The sequence below is a fragment of the Panthera pardus genome, unplaced genomic scaffold (assembly GCF_024362965.1).
Source record: "Panthera pardus isolate Hobbes unplaced genomic scaffold, ASM2436296v1 HiC_scaffold_17, whole genome shotgun sequence".
Taxonomy (NCBI): domain Eukaryota; kingdom Metazoa; phylum Chordata; class Mammalia; order Carnivora; family Felidae; genus Panthera; species Panthera pardus.
The window spans coordinates 88,678,296-88,695,269 of record NW_026526732.1 but is presented as its reverse complement, the minus strand read 5'-3'; the positions used below and the strand labels follow the sequence as shown (position 1 = coordinate 88,695,269).

The 16,974-nt window shown below is 36.1% G+C and overlaps 1 protein-coding gene across 5 annotated transcripts in view; it reads left to right on the top strand.

Moving 5' to 3' along the window:
• ADGRB3 (adhesion G protein-coupled receptor B3) overlaps nucleotides 1–16,974 on the top strand; it is a 721,030-nt gene that overhangs the window by 669,371 nt on the left and 34,685 nt on the right. For all 5 annotated transcript variants that reach the window (XM_053904766.1, XM_019417654.2, XM_019417653.2 and 2 more), the window contains 3 exons: nucleotides 8,702–8,797; nucleotides 10,219–10,258; nucleotides 15,109–15,752. In XM_053904766.1, the coding sequence (XP_053760741.1) occupies nucleotides 8,702–8,797; nucleotides 10,219–10,258; nucleotides 15,109–15,752 (780 nt within the window). The remainder of the gene's footprint in view (nucleotides 1–8,701; nucleotides 8,798–10,218; nucleotides 10,259–15,108; nucleotides 15,753–16,974) is intronic.

Below are 16,974 nucleotides of genomic sequence, written 5' to 3'. Positions count from 1 at the left end.
TATAATTTAGGGCTATGCTATTCTTGAACTATAGCTATCTTGTGGGTCTTCTGTGTTAATATTATCTATAATATGTTTATGTAACAAAATTTGTTCTAAGTGAATGGATGCATGATGCCTTTTTGATTGACAATTAAGACTGAACATTTGTGGGCTTTAAGTAAGATACATAATATATCCACACACAGTTTTCAGAAGATGTTAACACTTGAGGTGTTGAAGAGGAGAAAAGTGTCCCATCTCTAAGTAGGCCTCTCTTTTTCTTCAGAAATAAGCTTTTCAGATAGCCCTAGGCTATGATAAAAATATTCAGGTTTTAAAGTGACATATCTTGATGGCTTATTATCAGATTTTTGCTCCTTACATGAAGAAAAATATTTTATTTGGCACAAAAATTTATTTCCATCAGAACTTTTTTCATACTTGCTAATTGAACTAATAACTGTCAAAAAGATTATTTATGGGGAATTAAATCAAATCATATAAGTGCTTCTGTTAAAATAGATGTCTGTAAATATATGTTTTCTGTTTTAGCGGGGAGTAAAAATATGAATATTGGCCCCATTATTATTGCATTTTCAATAATTCGGATTGAATAATTTTATAGCTGATAAATTAATAGCAGAGTCTCAGAACTCTTCATTCTAACACTGAAATGAACAATGACATATCCATTATTTTTTCATTGACCCTTAAGAATACCCTGTAACAGTGCTATAAGAACACAGAGCAGATTTCCGTTATAGGGCAAGTCTTTTTCAGAATTTCTCAAAGGAAATTTTTACGGAAAAACCAAAAGAACCTTGTTTAAATGGGCTTTGCAAATCCCAAAGACCACATCATTGGAGGCCTCATGGGGTTCAGAGAAACTCTTTTTGACCTTCTAACTTCATATTGCCTAACACCAGCAACAGGTGTGTGTCCTACCACCTGTGAATGCACCACACTAACATTGGCCACGGTCTAAGAGAATAGGAGCATCTTCCCATATCCTCATGTCTCCTGTGAACAGAAGTGCCATAAAAATACACTGGAGCAAATGGACTAGCTACCTACCTGTAAAATACTGGGTAATGACTCCTATCAACTACTTGATTATCCCATAGGAGATTTTAGAAATATGATTTTACCTCTACTGCTTTTTTCCACTTCAAACTATTTTTCACAATAATCCAAGACAATTTGTATGGGTTTTATTTATTAAAAATGTATAAGCAATATAAGAAATATTTCCTTCGATTTAGAGGGAGACTGGATACAGGTATACTTATTTTTATTTCTATGTATTTTTGACACGCAGTAACATAATTTGGTCATTTGTAGTCTTTATTGATTCTTCCAATATGAATTCAAAAGTCTTTTCCCATATTTACTTTTGCAATCTTCCTGTGAAGGAGGCGGGTGTATGCAGTGGAGGAATATAGCCTTGCAGTTTAAGAAGGAGAAAAGAAACGAAACCATATAACTGGCATTTTAAATGTGATGTATATGGGGCTTGATTTATTCTAAATGTGCCTTTGCTTTTAGTGGATCCAATTTTAAAACCAAATCATTTCAAGTCAGAAGGGAAGGGAGAAATGCTCACTTTGGTGCTGTCAATTATATTCCACATTAAAAAAAAAAAAAGCAAATTGATTATTTGCATAACAATTTGTTGTGACCTTCAGAGTTGACATCTTAATATGTAAATTTTGTAAAATTTGTATTCCTGAAAATACAGTTTCTTTTTCTGGAGCAACTTTCTCTATTGAATTGCTTTAGTAGATGCCTCTGACAAACGAGAAAACAAAAAGGGGGAATAAGAAGAAAAAACATTAAACCAAATGATTTATCACACATTACTTTCAGCAACAAAAACTAGGTCTTGGAAGCTACTATGTATAATACCTCATAAGACAGAATCTAATAGAATAAATATAGTTGCTTCCTTCATTTATTCGTCATTTCATGATTGGAATTCATTTGCATTAAGCACATAACGACATCTACTATTTACTATTCTCCACATTGCTATGGAAATTCAAACCACACAAGTTATGAAACCTTTGAAATAGTTACTGTTGCTAGGAAACCACTTTCTTAGTGCCTGCACATTCTTCTCATCTCTCCTGTCTCTGGCTGTGCCTGGCTCTAAGACAATCTTACAGCTTAATGTCAGAGGGGGAAAATAACAAGATTGTGATACAAAATAAGCTACAATAAAACCCTTTCACTAAATGGAAGGAAAAAGGCAAGTACTTAAATAGATAATTTTGTTGTATCAGTATGTGAGGGTCCCGTGGCTGCTCTGTAGTGGAAGGAGAAGGGCCAAGCTCCTCTTTTCTCTTCCCCCAGCACTGGCAGGAGGTCTAGGCTGCACCAGATGAGGTCCCAGAATCTTCATCCAACCCACAAAGTGATTTTGTAATAAAATGCTTAAAATAAACATGAACAGCTTTTTCTTTCTTTTTTTCCCTCATTCTCTTTCTCTCATTCCCCTCTACCTTTTTTTTTCTTCCATTTCCAGTTGGTCTATTTCCATAAAGGATACAGATAAACAAAATGATTTACAATCACATGGCAGTGAATATATGAAACAGACAAGCATCCTTACCTATCTTATCTAAAACCAATATTCTCTCAAACCATTAAAAAAATAAATGAAGCCAATAGTGGTGAAATAACTAGATAGCAATTTGAAAAGCAGTCGTATTGCATATAATATAGTTCAGATGGAGAGTTGCATGAATCTCCAAGCCTGACCATATACAGGGAAATTAGGTGTGACTCCTTATTATAGAAACATGTATCTGTGCACTCCCTTACTGAAAGGCAGCAAGAGTTTCAGTTAGTCTTTGGAGATGAGGGAGTAGGTGATAGGAGACTTCAAAACATAATGGGGTCCTGAGAGGGAAAATGGGGTTAGAGGATTAAGGGAGTGAAAATTTCAAGTAAGGGAAGATGGAGAGAGATTACTAGGCATGTGGTTTCCATGGAATGCACCTATGGTGAATATAGAGTGGTCTTCTCTGGGACCATCGGGGGTACATGGAGGAATAAAGCAAGTGATGTGTTCCTAGACACTTGAGTGATTTAAAAAAAAAAAATTGGTTGTAACTGTAACACCAAGAGAAAGGCAATACTTACATTTGAGGGCATAGCATTGATTAAGTGATATTTTAGAGCTTTCCCATGGGGGTGTTCAGTGGCCATGGTAAGAAGCCACTGTGTGTCATGTCATGAAGAAGCTCAGTAGATTTTATAAAGTTAGTGAGTGGTCCAGGATGGGAGGGTCAGGGTACTACTGATCCTAAAATTTTCAGCTTGCTCAGAAGGACAAAGATTTAACAAGGAAGTACGTTGCTAAGAGCCTTGTCTTTGTCACACTGAATTGAAAGTTCAGGAAGAAAAACATTTAAAGATTATTTTGTTTTGTTTTCTGGGAATAGGAGATTAGCTCATGGTACTGCAATAAAACTGGATTTTATCAGGGGCACCTGGTGGCTCAGTTGGTTAAGCGCCCGACTTCGGCTCAGGTCATGATTTTATGGTCCGTGAGTTTGAGGCCCACGTCAGGTTCTGTGCTGACAGCTCAGAGCCTGGAGCCTGCTTCAGATTCTGTATCTCCATCTCTCTACCTCTCCCCTGCTGGCACGCTCACTCTCTCTCTCTCAAAAATAAATGTTAAAAAAAATTAAAAAACAAAACAAAACTGAATTTTATCAGAACAGAGAATAGAAAGCACAAAGACTGCCTTTAAATAGGAACATGGATGGGACATAAACAAGGAGGATAAGCTTATATTACTGTATACTTATTTCCAGAAATCAGCTCATTCCACTTCTTAAGCAAGGGAATGTATAAATCCTACCTCTCCTTCCAGAGTAGGCTTTCCTGACTTGAGCATACTTGCAATTATATTATGAATATTTACATCAGTCTGAATCTGCACTTTTGGTTCTCCAAGCCCATGCAGAGATCTAGGAGTTTAACAAGAGCACGAAATCAGATGAGTAAAATGGCATCAGTGAACAAATTGAAACACAGAGTTCATGGCAGAGATTGCCAAACTCAGGCATGTCTGCTAGGCGGTACCCAACCATGTCTTGCTTTACCTAAAATTCTTCTGAGTATCTGGCCAAGTGGATAGGCAAATCCCACTTCCCACTCCTGCCACTTCCCTGGGGTTCCACTCTGCAACATTGTTAAACTGGTGGCAGGAAGTCAAGTATGTCTGGAATAGAGGCTTGAAATAAATGGAAGTGTGGAGGTCATGAATTAGGATTTTAGGTCCTAGCTCAAAGTGGATGGCAAGAGGCTCAAATGAAGTATCTTCTGTGAAGGTAGGGGTGTTGGATCTGACACACAGCTTCCTCCCCCTTCTCATTCACATGCCAAAGAAATGCTGTTCCGTTTTTCAGATCACATATGTGACTTGCCCTCTAGGGAAGCTTGTGCTGTGCCCAAAACGGATACCAAAAAAGCTAAAAATCTAGTTTTGAGAGTAAGTGATCCTTTAGCTGTTAAAAGATTACAGTAGAAAGTCATCAGGACTGAAATTTAGGACTGAAGTCCCTATTTTCCTTCTATGTATAGCAAACAACAAACCATTTTTTATTCCCTTTGTTCTCAGAGAAGTCAGGTAACACTTTCATAACGTGAAGTCATTCGTGTTGCTTATGGCAGTTGCGTAATACACATGAAATTGAGAAGAACCTTATTGGTTAATTTAATGATTAAATTACATGGAATTTAATATGATTAAAAAGAGCTGAGTCATTTGTTTAATATGAATCAATAATAAACATCAGATTGAGAAAAAACAATACAGAGTACATAAAAAACTCCCTCCTCCCCTAAGCTACCACACTCAAATAATTATAAAAATGTAACTCAATTTCTTTTCTTGTCTTAAAATGATCTCCGGAGTAGGAAATGAGGAATAACTGGAGGTAAAACTGTCTTCTTAAAAGGTAGAGATTTGGGGTCTGAGCTGCTTGGTAACTAAATACAGAGCCCATTTCAAACAGAGCAGCTCTTTCCTGCGCGGCTTCTCTGAATTGCAACGCTGCCAGACACCGCTCGGTGCTCTTCCCCAGCAATCTCTAAATCTGGCACCAGCTTTCACAGTGACACTCTGCCAACTGCCTTCAGAGTGAGGACCAACCGAGAGGCTCTCAGCTTGCTGCTCCTGAGAGGAAGCAGATCGCTCTCCTGTGGGGGACGAGGGAAGTGAGACACACCCCTGCACACTTCTTTGAATTCATGTCTCACCCAGGAATGCATCCACAATAAATGGGCGTATAGCTTTGCAGGAGTTTTTAGAGCAGCCCCCAGCTGGAACCAGGTGGGACAACTCTGGTGGTGCCCCTGGTAGATACTTTCAGAAGACAGCCTCCATAGCATATTCTTTTTACCTCATCTTGTTTTTGAAGATGTTTCTTGGTATGCTTTTTTCATTCCACAACATGACATCAGATTTCCTTAAAGTGCCCTATATATTCCAAGGCTATTTACATACCTGTTCTTTGCTACTCCCCCAATACTTTTTAACCCTCTGTCTGGCTGTCACTTATGGCGAAAGACCCATTGCAGAGTATTATAAAGAGAGGACATTTTGGAGACTAGATTTTAATTGTGCCAGAATAAGGCAAGTGTCTAATTACTCATGGCAAGTTTACTTAAAAATTGTATTTACTTGTCTTATGTAAGTTTAAAAAATGATAACATTGCAAGATGTGAGAGTTACATAAAAATTTTTAATTAAATTGTTACCTAAAATAAGTGCCTTGTTCCCTACGAAAAGTAATAAGTTAGGTGAAAGAGCTTAAATAATAAATCTATGAATCTTCTAACAATTTTTTTTCTTCAGTCTTAATCACAAGCCAAGAAACACCAAGACTGTTATTGTCCAGCACTGTAAATATGACAGTTGGCACAGAAGAGTTCAATATCAGGATGGAATAGGCTGATAGAGATTCTTTGTTTTTTGTGGTTCCTTCTTATCTAGAATTAATACTATTTCTTGTGGTCTTGCTTTTTAAACAATTCCAGTTGTTCCCCAACAGTTCAATCCACATTGATTCACCAAAGATAAAAGTCATTTTGTTTACTTGATGGAAAATTCAATTAATTATCAAAACGTTTCCAAATAGCTGCAGATGCATTTCCCAGCTACTGTCTTGCCTAAAACACCCTTTTCTGTGACATGGAATATGCATTATGAAATCTAGCCTAATCATTCTTCCCTGACAGTGTTGGACAAATATTTAAGGCTAATTCATCTAGATCGCCTGAATGCACTTTTAAAATTTTGTAAAAATCGAACAGAGCATTTGGAATCGAGGTGAATTTCTCCTGCAGAGCTTTCTGAATTAGAAGTAACTGAAGCCCTAAAAGTGTCAGAGAGTCTAGCACTTAAATTACAGCATTTATATGATCACTAAAATGACTTTGAATTTACTGGAGAATTTTTATGTTTTTCTGTTTTATATTTCTTCTGAATAGCATTGACTGATTCACAAAGCTGACATCATTCTCCAGAGTAGAAATGCCCTTAATCCATTGTCATATTTGGGAACTGGGGAATTTAAAGTATTGATTTTGTATGTGTATGTTATGAAAAAGAGTAAGATTTCTTCTGTATCTCCTTCACACGATCAGATAGTGGATTTTGAAGAGAAACTTACAGAAGTTGCTTTTCCATATTTCATTGTCAGACAAAAATAGCCTTGGCAGCTACACTCTGAAGGTCTGAAAATAGAGAGTGGTTAGTGGGTACCAGTTCAATTACTGTTGGTGTTACCAAGTGCCACTCTCATATGTTATATATGCCAGTATTTAGAAATAGATTTGAAAAAAACCCTTCATGTGACAAGCTCCTGGAAGGCAATATTTTGAACATATTACTTATCTACCTTTATAAATTGTGTTTCTTTAACAGTTGCCTTTGGCACAAACAGAAAATTAGCATGTACCTATTTTTCTGACAAATATACTTTCTTAGTGTTTTCTCCCAATGCAGATTTCTGTGTAGCAAACAGTGATCGTCTGGCAAACACTAGACACATTACCAATTTCTTTATTATTAGTGTGTCACTCTAGGACCTACAGATATTACTTCTTAATCTAAAAAGGAGGAGCCTGAAAGCATTTGAATCCAAAGAATCTAACTTTGTCCATGTCATGTCTCTTTCAAGGGAGAAGCTGTACGATTTAGTTCTCAATATTTATCCAATTCTTCAGGAAAAGATGATGAGAGTAGATTTCACTGAGCCTATGCTTATACCAATGTGTTTTAAAGACCAAAGAAGAAATTATCTTGCTCAATTATATCAGGGAACTTCTCATCCTTTTTTCCCAGTAAATCTCAGATTAAAAGATATCAGAATCATAGGATAGAAAAGAGGGCGGAGAGCACTGAGTTCATCCTCCACTCCCTAAATTCATGGCAAGAGTGATCACATCACCAGGATTAGAACCTAAGGTGGAAAAAAAGAAATAGACAAGGTCTCATCATACATACTGGTTGGCCAGGAGTCTGCAGTGGTGACTAAACCTTATGTCACTTTCCAAATCTTTCAGTAATGACAATCTTTTCAGTTGCTGAAAACAACTTAATAGGCTCAGTTTTCTTCTGGCCAACATGTATACTATGCACATCTCACAGTAAAACAGTGACAGGATATTTTATGCCAGTGCTTCTCAAAAGTAAAGATCATTCATTATGTGTTCACTTTCGTAATCTGTGTGATGGAGCTACTGTCACACAGGGGATATGTGACATCATCTCTGCTTTGTTTTTTAATCCAACAAAACAGATTAGAATAAACTAGAGGGAGAATATCAATACTGTGAAGCCAAAACAACAAAATATGAACAAAATGACCTTGCCATTGACTTGGATAAGAAGCAACTGCGATAATGTCTATCAATAGCTTGTTAGGAGCCTAATGAGCCACAGGAAGTGGAAAAAAGACCTGTTGATGCAAAGGCATCATATGATCAGAATAACTCTCAATTGACTTCTGTGTTTCTTCTTCATCCATTCATGTTTACTCGTTTAATAAAGGATTTAATGTTCACATTTCCTTGTGGTATGTGTTTCTTGATTCAGAATCCAATTGTGAATGGGTGTTAAGGAAATTTGGCTTTGCTAAGTGATCTTCTTCTTCTTCTTCTTCTTCTTCAACAACCAGAGACAAGGTGTTTTTGTTATCTTTCTGTTTCATTGTGTTTTCTTTTTACACCAGGGCACATAGTACTTGAAGGGAGATAAGAAATCATTTCCCCTTACATGAGACATAATGGGAAAATCCCAAATCAATTCCAGTTGAAGATCATTGAGTAATCTCATTTTCACAATGTTTAAAGCTATTATGAAGATTATGCCACACCAAATAGTAAATCCCCCTTGAAAGACACACACATTGTTTGTAACAGTGAAAATAAAATCTGCCCGCTGGCAAGAATTGCTGTTCAGCCAGACACAGCCATTGTGATAACTGAGGACTTCCCAGTGCTTCCCTCTATAGATTATGGCAAGTGATCAATTTCCTTAGCATAAAGTCCAGGTATACCAGTATACATTTTAAGAAGTAAACAAAATGGGTATTAGATCATAAAACAATGATAACTGCTTTCTCAGTTGATTGCCAATATAGACAGTATCTTGTCATTACCAAGAGAGAAGGAAATTGATGTTTCTCCCTCACCCCCACAGGTTCAGGATGCATTTAGATGCCGATTGAGAAACTGTCAGGATCCAATCAATGCTGATTCTTCAAGTTCTTTTCCTAATGGGCATGCTCAAATAATGGTGAGCTTTTATTTTTCTTCTGATGGTTGATTAAGTCATGATTTGTGAAGGGCATAAACAAATTTTGAGTGACTTTGGCTTTAGTTCATGAACAGACTGAGAGACACCAGATAACCATTCTCTCTGGATTGCTTAGGAGGAGAGGATCTGTTATTGGCCCCTTGGTGCCTTGAGTATAGGGTCTCCATGCAACATCAGAGTACTCTCATCCGTGCACAAAATTAGGGATAACAGTTTGTCCACAGGAATATGTTTGTTTACAGATCAGAATACTGTGGACCTTCACTTCTGGTCTTAAAGCACTGGTTCTCGACCTTGTTTGTGTATTAGAATCCACACTCCAGATCAATGAAATCAGAATCTCTGGAGTGGGACCTACATATCAGTGGTTCCAATATGCAGCCTAAGATTAGAACCACTGCCCTCAAATAGAAGAGGGTAGCCACAATTCCACTAAAAGGGCTGTCATTATACATGGGCTCCAACTATTGAGATTAAGGGGTACTTTAGGCGTCGGCACTTTGGTATCTTTTAGAAATAAGATTTAAACTATGATTTGTTAAAATCAGGGCTCAGAGATTTCTTTTACAATATATTTAATTTATTATGAATGTTTTGGGATTAGGCAACATAAAATAGTGTAAGCTATATACTAGTAGCTAAGACTTGAGAAGGAATAATCAATTCTGTGTTAAAAACAAATATTGAAATTTCTAATTTAAAATATTAAAAAATTCTAAATAATATCGTCCAGTATATGACCAGAAGAGCTTGATTAAGATGGGCTAATTTAATTTTACCATTTAAAAAAAGTACATGAGTTATTTAAAATAAAAGTTTTAGGAAAATACGGAGATGAAACTCAACCCTAGCAGGTTGTAGACCAGCTTAGTATTGTTTAATCTTCCATTTTAATTCCTAAACCTAAAAGTCTTTTGTCAATTTGAATGAAAATGGATCATGAGAAGAGCCTAGTTTGACTACCAAGGTTTGACAAAGCTGTACTATAAGATACTATATTATAAACAATATATTCAAAGTGAATACTTTGAGAATACAAAAAGACATGTATTTAAGTATGTTTGTAATAGTGCGATTCTTTTTTATTGTGGTTTAAGGAATTGCCTTGAAATTCTATCCTTTTGTATATGGTGTCAGTCTCCTGACTGAAGATGACAGTGGGTATTGTATTGCTTTATTAAAATTGTATGCCATTTTTCCACTGCTTTTATTCAGCATTCGGTCTCTAGGAAGTAGTCTTGAACACAATTTGATTATTCCTTGAGAATTTTTTTTTGCACAAAATAATAATCTAGTGCTGCCTAGTCAGATATCTGTAAACTTCAGTTAATCTAGTTAGTAAAAGTCACTTGAGGTCTTCATCAAATGATGATTCTATACCTTATTATTTCTTGTTACAGACAGACTTTGAAAAGGATGTAGACATTGCTTGTCGATCAGGTAAGAATATTTGGATTTTGAAAATATCATTAGGGATGTTAAATCATTTTTATGATTTTTATTTTAAAGAAAATGCTGCAGTTTACATACCACATATTACTGCGGATGAATAGAGAATCTTCCAAAGGGAAACATTTCAGTAGCAGAATGTGGTGGAGAGGGAGGGGTGGGGGGTGAAGGGCGAATGAGGATTGAGAAACTAAGAATTAGGAAGCACAGCAACAGGAGAAAAGCATTGATTTAGAGACCTAACACTTCCATTCCACTGCTTACTGGTTGTCAGGTGTAAGGCCAGGTTAGCCTCTTTGTGCCTCAGTTCTATCATCTGTAAATATGGGTTGTTGCAAGGATCAAATACATTGTGTGTGTTTGTGTGGATCATACTGCTGCTATTGTTATATTCTTAGCAAGGCCCAGAAGAAACCATGCAGCAGTCTCTGCCTTAGAGTGCTAGGGTCCGTCCCATGGACATGGTCTCTGATGGCTATCCTCAGCCTGTGGCTAAACCCTCACCAGGAGTAGATGATTCAAGAGTTTCAAAGGAAACTATTTGTTTAATTTTTTGGATAATTCCAGTTGTTGCAAAAGTTTCTTTATATTGGGATATATAACATACCTTATTTTACCTTGTATTCATTGACTTTAGTGCTACTCTCTAGAATAAGACTGGATATCTACTTCATCTAAATATCTGGATGTTTAAAAGCAAATACTATTTAGTCCAATCCAAGTCCTTTTTCTCCAGACTAAACAAACCATGTTTCCTCATTCATTCCTCATAGCATTCCTCACCGGCAAGCATGGTCCCCCACATAGCCTCCAATTTGTCAATAATTTTTAAATTATGGTGCCCAAATGAACACATTTGTTCAACATTTCTCATAGTTGGCTCTTTGCTTATATTAATGTTATCTACATTTGCATATTATTTCATAGCAACTGGTATATTACTACTGTCAACTTGTCATGTAAACCTCAAAGACTTTTTATAGTAGTTGTCACAACTTTACCAGTATAGGATTATATAAAGGCTCTGGGTTTTTTTCCCTTGAAGAAAAATCTGGCCTTGCATTTATCTCTGTTTGCTAGTTTCAGGTTAGTGTTCTATCCATTTGAAATTTTTTGGCCATTGAAAGTTTGATAAGAATATTTTCTGAACATTTATTCAAACTGTCAATAAAAAAGTGGGATGGGAGAAGAGTATAGATCCCTGCTGTGTTCAGTAGGGCACCTCCCACCTACCCCACACTGACTCCCTTTAAGTATATTTTTCAGACTCAACTGATAAACATTAAACATCTATGCAGGCTCAGAGATTACAGAGTTGTTATAATCACAAGAATATGAGAGACTAAGTTCATACTCTCTTTTTTTAAATGCTTATTTAGCTATTTATGAGAGGCAGGGGATGGGCAGAGAGAGAAGGAGAGAGAATCCCAAGCAGGCTCTGCACTGTCAGCACAGAGCTAGACGTGGGGCTCAAACTCATGAACCATGAGACCATGACCTAAGCCAAAATCAAGAATCAGATGCCTAACCAGCTGAGCCACCCAGGTTCCCCCATATTCTCAGTTCTGAATTTACTGAAAATACTCAATGTAGAATATGGTACTAGCAGAGCAGAATAACTGTCATAACTTGGGAGCACATAGTGGGCCTGGGGATAGGGTATTAGGAATCATTCTTTCTTGTTTAATATCTAACAAAATATTGCTAAGAAACAATCTTACTGGTGTTTGGATTTCTAAGTCTACCATTTCTGTTTTTGGAAAATTGATAAAACATTCTCCTTTGCTCCATCCGCCTCCATAATTTCTCAAAGATCACTAGCCATGGTGCCAGGTTCCACATCTGTGTTCCAAGATGGGACATGATCTGTCTGGGGTCCAGAAGCCTGACTTTATTTAAAATAACTAAGTATTCATTGGATTCCTATTTTCCTACCTTTAGTTTAGTTTTCTTTCAGTCTCTTTTGGTGTACTCTTCACAGTTCTCCTTGACAGAGAATCAAAATAGGAACAATTAGTTTTGCCCAGACCAGCAGTGTTAGCATCATCTGGGAACTTGTTAGAATTGCAGACTTTAGGCCCTACCCCAGACCTATGTGCTGGGGTACAGTAATCAGTGTTCTCACAAGCCATCCAGGTATTCTGATGTATGCTGAAGTTGCAAAACCACCGTGTTAGACCATCCTCTCCAAGCTGTGATCTCATTCATCAGTATTCATCCTGCTCTTTTGTTAAATGACCCCTTAGCCCCAGACTTCATTGCATTCTGGGATTTAGTATTCCTACCATTATTTTATTGGAAAATATTTTTGTAACGTTTTCATTTTTTTGTCTGGGCCCTTTTTAACTGAGCTCATCGGGAACTTTCCTCTGAGTTTTTCTAGAGGTTTGTGTTCATGTACAAATAGATTTAATTTTAAAGTTTCAATTCATGGACTCTGAGTAATCTTTCTCTATGTTGAAATTCACTTTCCCAAAAGGTAGAATATATATCTGATAATGCAAAATATTTAGGTGCTTTTTGTTTTGTTGTGCCGTGTTTGGGTTTTGCCTTTCACAACTTAGTTAATTTCTCGTCAAAGTCCTATCCCTTCAACATCATGTCTGTATGTGTAGGTGGCATGCATTTGTTTATGTTTATCCAAAATTTGGATATCTATTTTAAGTAAGTCTAAGAGGAAGACCTATCTTTCATATCGAGTAGACACTATTTCATAAGAAGAATTATCTTTCCCCAAATATTTAAGATATATAATTTTTCAGTAAAGATAGCTGTGTCATTTGATAAAAATGTTGTGAGTAGAACTACAAATGGTATTAACTGATACAAAACTAAATGTAGCTTGTACAAATACAGATCATAAAATCAGTATTCAGTACCAAAGTTTTACTTATAGTTTACAATATGTTCATAAAAGTATAAAATTATCTGTATGTCCTTAATGTCAAAAGACATGTGCCTGTAACTGCCTTTAAATTGTATTTCTATAAATTTTGGATTAATTTTTACATATAGTTAAGATTAAAAATTTAGAGATTTTTTTAAAAGTATTTTATTTAGAATGTCATTAACTCTATTAATTTAACATACTTTGCCCATTAATGTTTTTATGCAAATTGTTCCTAGCAACCACAGTTTATCACTGATCTATTAAGAGGTTTAGAAATAACTTTTTAAAACTAAATGATTCTACCTTTTTATATAATAAATACAAAAAGTTACAACCAAATTGTGGATTAATAAAAAATATATAGGGGCGCCTGGGTGGCTCGATCAGTTGAGCGTCTGACTTCGGCTCAGGTCATGATCTCCCTGTTCATGAGTTCGAGCCTCGCATCGGGCTCAGTGCTGACAGCACAGAGCCGGGAGCCTGCTTCGAATTCTGTGTCTCCCTCTCTGTCTGCTCCTCCCCCGCTCATGCTCTGTTTCTCTCTCTCTCTCTCTTTCTCTCTCCCCTTCAAAAAAAAAACATTAAAAAAATATATAGATGTAAGTTTAACTTGATTTTTAGTGTCTGAAACAGAGACCTAATACAATAATTATATACAGTATCTCAAAAGATAAAAGAGATTACATGAATGATGCTTTTTTTTGAATGATGCATATTTTGCAGTAATTTTGAAGGCTTCTTTATAGTGGGGAAAGACATTCATGATCTGTTTTTCAACCTCTGCTTTAATGCATAATTATGATGCTATTTGAAAATTGGATAACAAAGGGTAAAATTCAGTATATCTGAAACTTTTCATGAGGAAACAATAAACCAAATATTTTATAGTTATCTATGCCTAATGACCTTTTCATTGACAATTGCTCTGCTTTGTACATAGAACAGCATTTGTGTTCTGTGTGCTTTCAATGCCAAAATTACCAAGAATATTTTTTTAGAATTTCATTCTTTCCTACCTCAAAACTGACAGTTGTTTACAACTAAGGGTGCTTCAAGTCATTCTGCTACTATTACTCATAATATATGACTTTCTTCTCATATAGAAACAAAAGAAAAAAACTAAAATATATTTCAGTCAGAAATTCTGAACCTTTTGTTGGTTTATTTTGGCTTGGTTTGGTTTCATTTTTCCCCTCTCTTAGTACAAGTTAGCATGCATTTTTAATTTTTCTAAGTCATTATTTTTCAAGCTTAAAATTGAATAGAGTTGTCAGAGACTCATACAGTGTTTCCTGCTTAAAGTCAGTGGCAATTTTAATACCCCCTCAAGGGCATTCGAGCATATGGATTGATCTTGTAAAGGAATTCTTTTTTTCCCACATGGAACTGAAGATGATAAATACTTTTGAACTCTGTATCTACCTTGACCATATGGACTTCATAGATAAATGCTCATTAATTTTCAACATGCATAATTTTAGAGGAATTTTTGATGCAGTAGGATGAAATTCTCATTGATTACCTCTCTCAAGAAGTATTTTAATGAATAGAACTTGCAGAATTCTTTAGGGGAAAAGCCTTGAGAAAAAGTCAAATTCATGTGAACATATCCATAATTTCATAAAACTCTTTGCAGTAGATTGATGGAGAAACTTCCATGGTAATCTGCCTTTTCCCTGAAAAGCTATGCAGAGTTGTGTAAGAATAGGGTACTGAGATTTTTGAAAGTCCATTAATCAACTTTCCGATGTGTTTTAGTTATGGACTACCTATCAGAATCAATGAAGAGTGATTGAGTAATCTGGACCATCTACAAACAATAGATACACAGTTTTTTAAATATTGTTTTTTCGTTTACTAAGGAAATTATTTAGTAGAGAGATAGCAAAATACAGCAGTGAAAAAATAAAAACACATTGTCTTTTCTGAATTTTTATATCCTAACTTATAGTTCTTCACAAGGATATTGGTCCTTGCCGAGCAGCAACAATAACAGGAACACTCTCTAGGATTTCTCTAAATGATGATGAAGAAGAAAAGGGAACAAACCCTGAAGGGCTAAGCTATTCAACACTGCCTGGAAACGTCATTTCCAAAGTCATTATCCAGCAACCCACGGGTATGCACATGCCCATGAGTATGAATGAGCTGGGCAATCAGTGTTTGAAAAAAGAGAACAGTGAATTGCGAAGAACTGTGTACTTATGTACGGATGACAATTTGAGAGGAGCTGAAATGGATATAGTCCATCCTCAAGAAAGAATGATGGAAAGTGACTATATTGTGATGCCCAGAAGTTCTGTAAATACCCAGCCATCAATGAAAGAGGAAAGCAAAATGAATATTGGTATGGAAACCTTGCCACATGAAAGGTTATTGCACTACAAAGTGAATCCTGAATTCAACATGAATCCCCCTGTAATGGACCAGTTCAATATGAACTTAGATCAACACCTTGCACCCCAGGAACATATGCAGAATTTGCCCTTTGAGCCTCGCACAGCTGTGAAGAATTTCATGGCCTCTGAGTTGGATGATAATGCAGGACTATCAAGAAGTGAAACTGGGTCAACGATATCAATGAGTTCATTAGAGGTAAGCAACAGAATAAACCTTTCCTTGATATTTTAAACAGTTGATATTTGATAAATTGATTCATGTGACACTGGATTGAGTCATATGAAAAGAGTCACATTACCTCTTACAGTTATGTATCACACAAATATTTTAGGCATGTTGGGATTAAGATTCTAGATATTTTTTTTTTTTTCCAGTAGTACATCAGAATGCCCTTTCTCAAGATCACGTTTTAAAAAAGGAGTCCTCTAGGGGCACCTGGGTGGCTCACTTGGTTAAGCGTCCAACTTCACCTCAGGTCATGATCTCACGGTTTGTGAGTTTGAGCCCCGCGTTGGGCTCTGGGCTGACAGCTCGGAGCCTGGAGCCTGCTTCAGATTCTGTGTCTCCTTCTTTCTTTGCCCCTCCCCAACTTGTGCTCTGTCTCTCTATGTCTCTCAAAAAATAAATAAATGTAAGAAAAAATTTTTAAGAGGAGTCCTCTATAATTAAAAGGATAACTATCAGTCATAATTCTTTCAGAATGGGAACCAAGTAGAGCACTCAATAGAAAAATAGAAGATCCTCCTGATGTTTGTCAGGTACTGGAGATCCTTCTGGTGGTTGAAGTAGTTCCTGGATGGCATTACAAACTCAAACCAAAATCTGGGTTTTCTGTATAAGAGCATCCATTAGAAATACCAAAATTGGAATGTTTCTGTGGGGTCTTCCATTACACTAATTATAAACTCTATTATTATGTTAGGTCAATATCTTTCAGAGTAAATGTTGTGATCTTAGCTCCTGCATAATGATGACCACTAAAACTTTTCATCTTAAATTGTGAACTCTCAGGAGGGATGTACATTGATCAGGTTAAGAGTCAGGACTCTCAGGTCCAACCACATGGCTTTTATAAAAAAAGCATATTCCCCTCAGCTTCTTTTTTGCTCATAAAGTGAAGTACAGAGTAGTCAACTGTTAGCAGTATCATTCATAATTTATTTCAGTTAATCAAGTAAGATCTAAGGAATGTGTCTTGCTTTTTTGTGACATGCATCATATCACTGTTTTATAAGTGACTTTTATATCTTGTATCTTGAAATTTTGCTGTAAACTACATGTATTCTATTACATATGTTCAGTATACAATGCTGATCTATTACATATGTTCAACATCTAATGCAATATATGCATTCTTTTGTATGTCTTGCCAATTGTTTTAATATTCTAGATCATTTCATAAGACACTAGTTAGAGA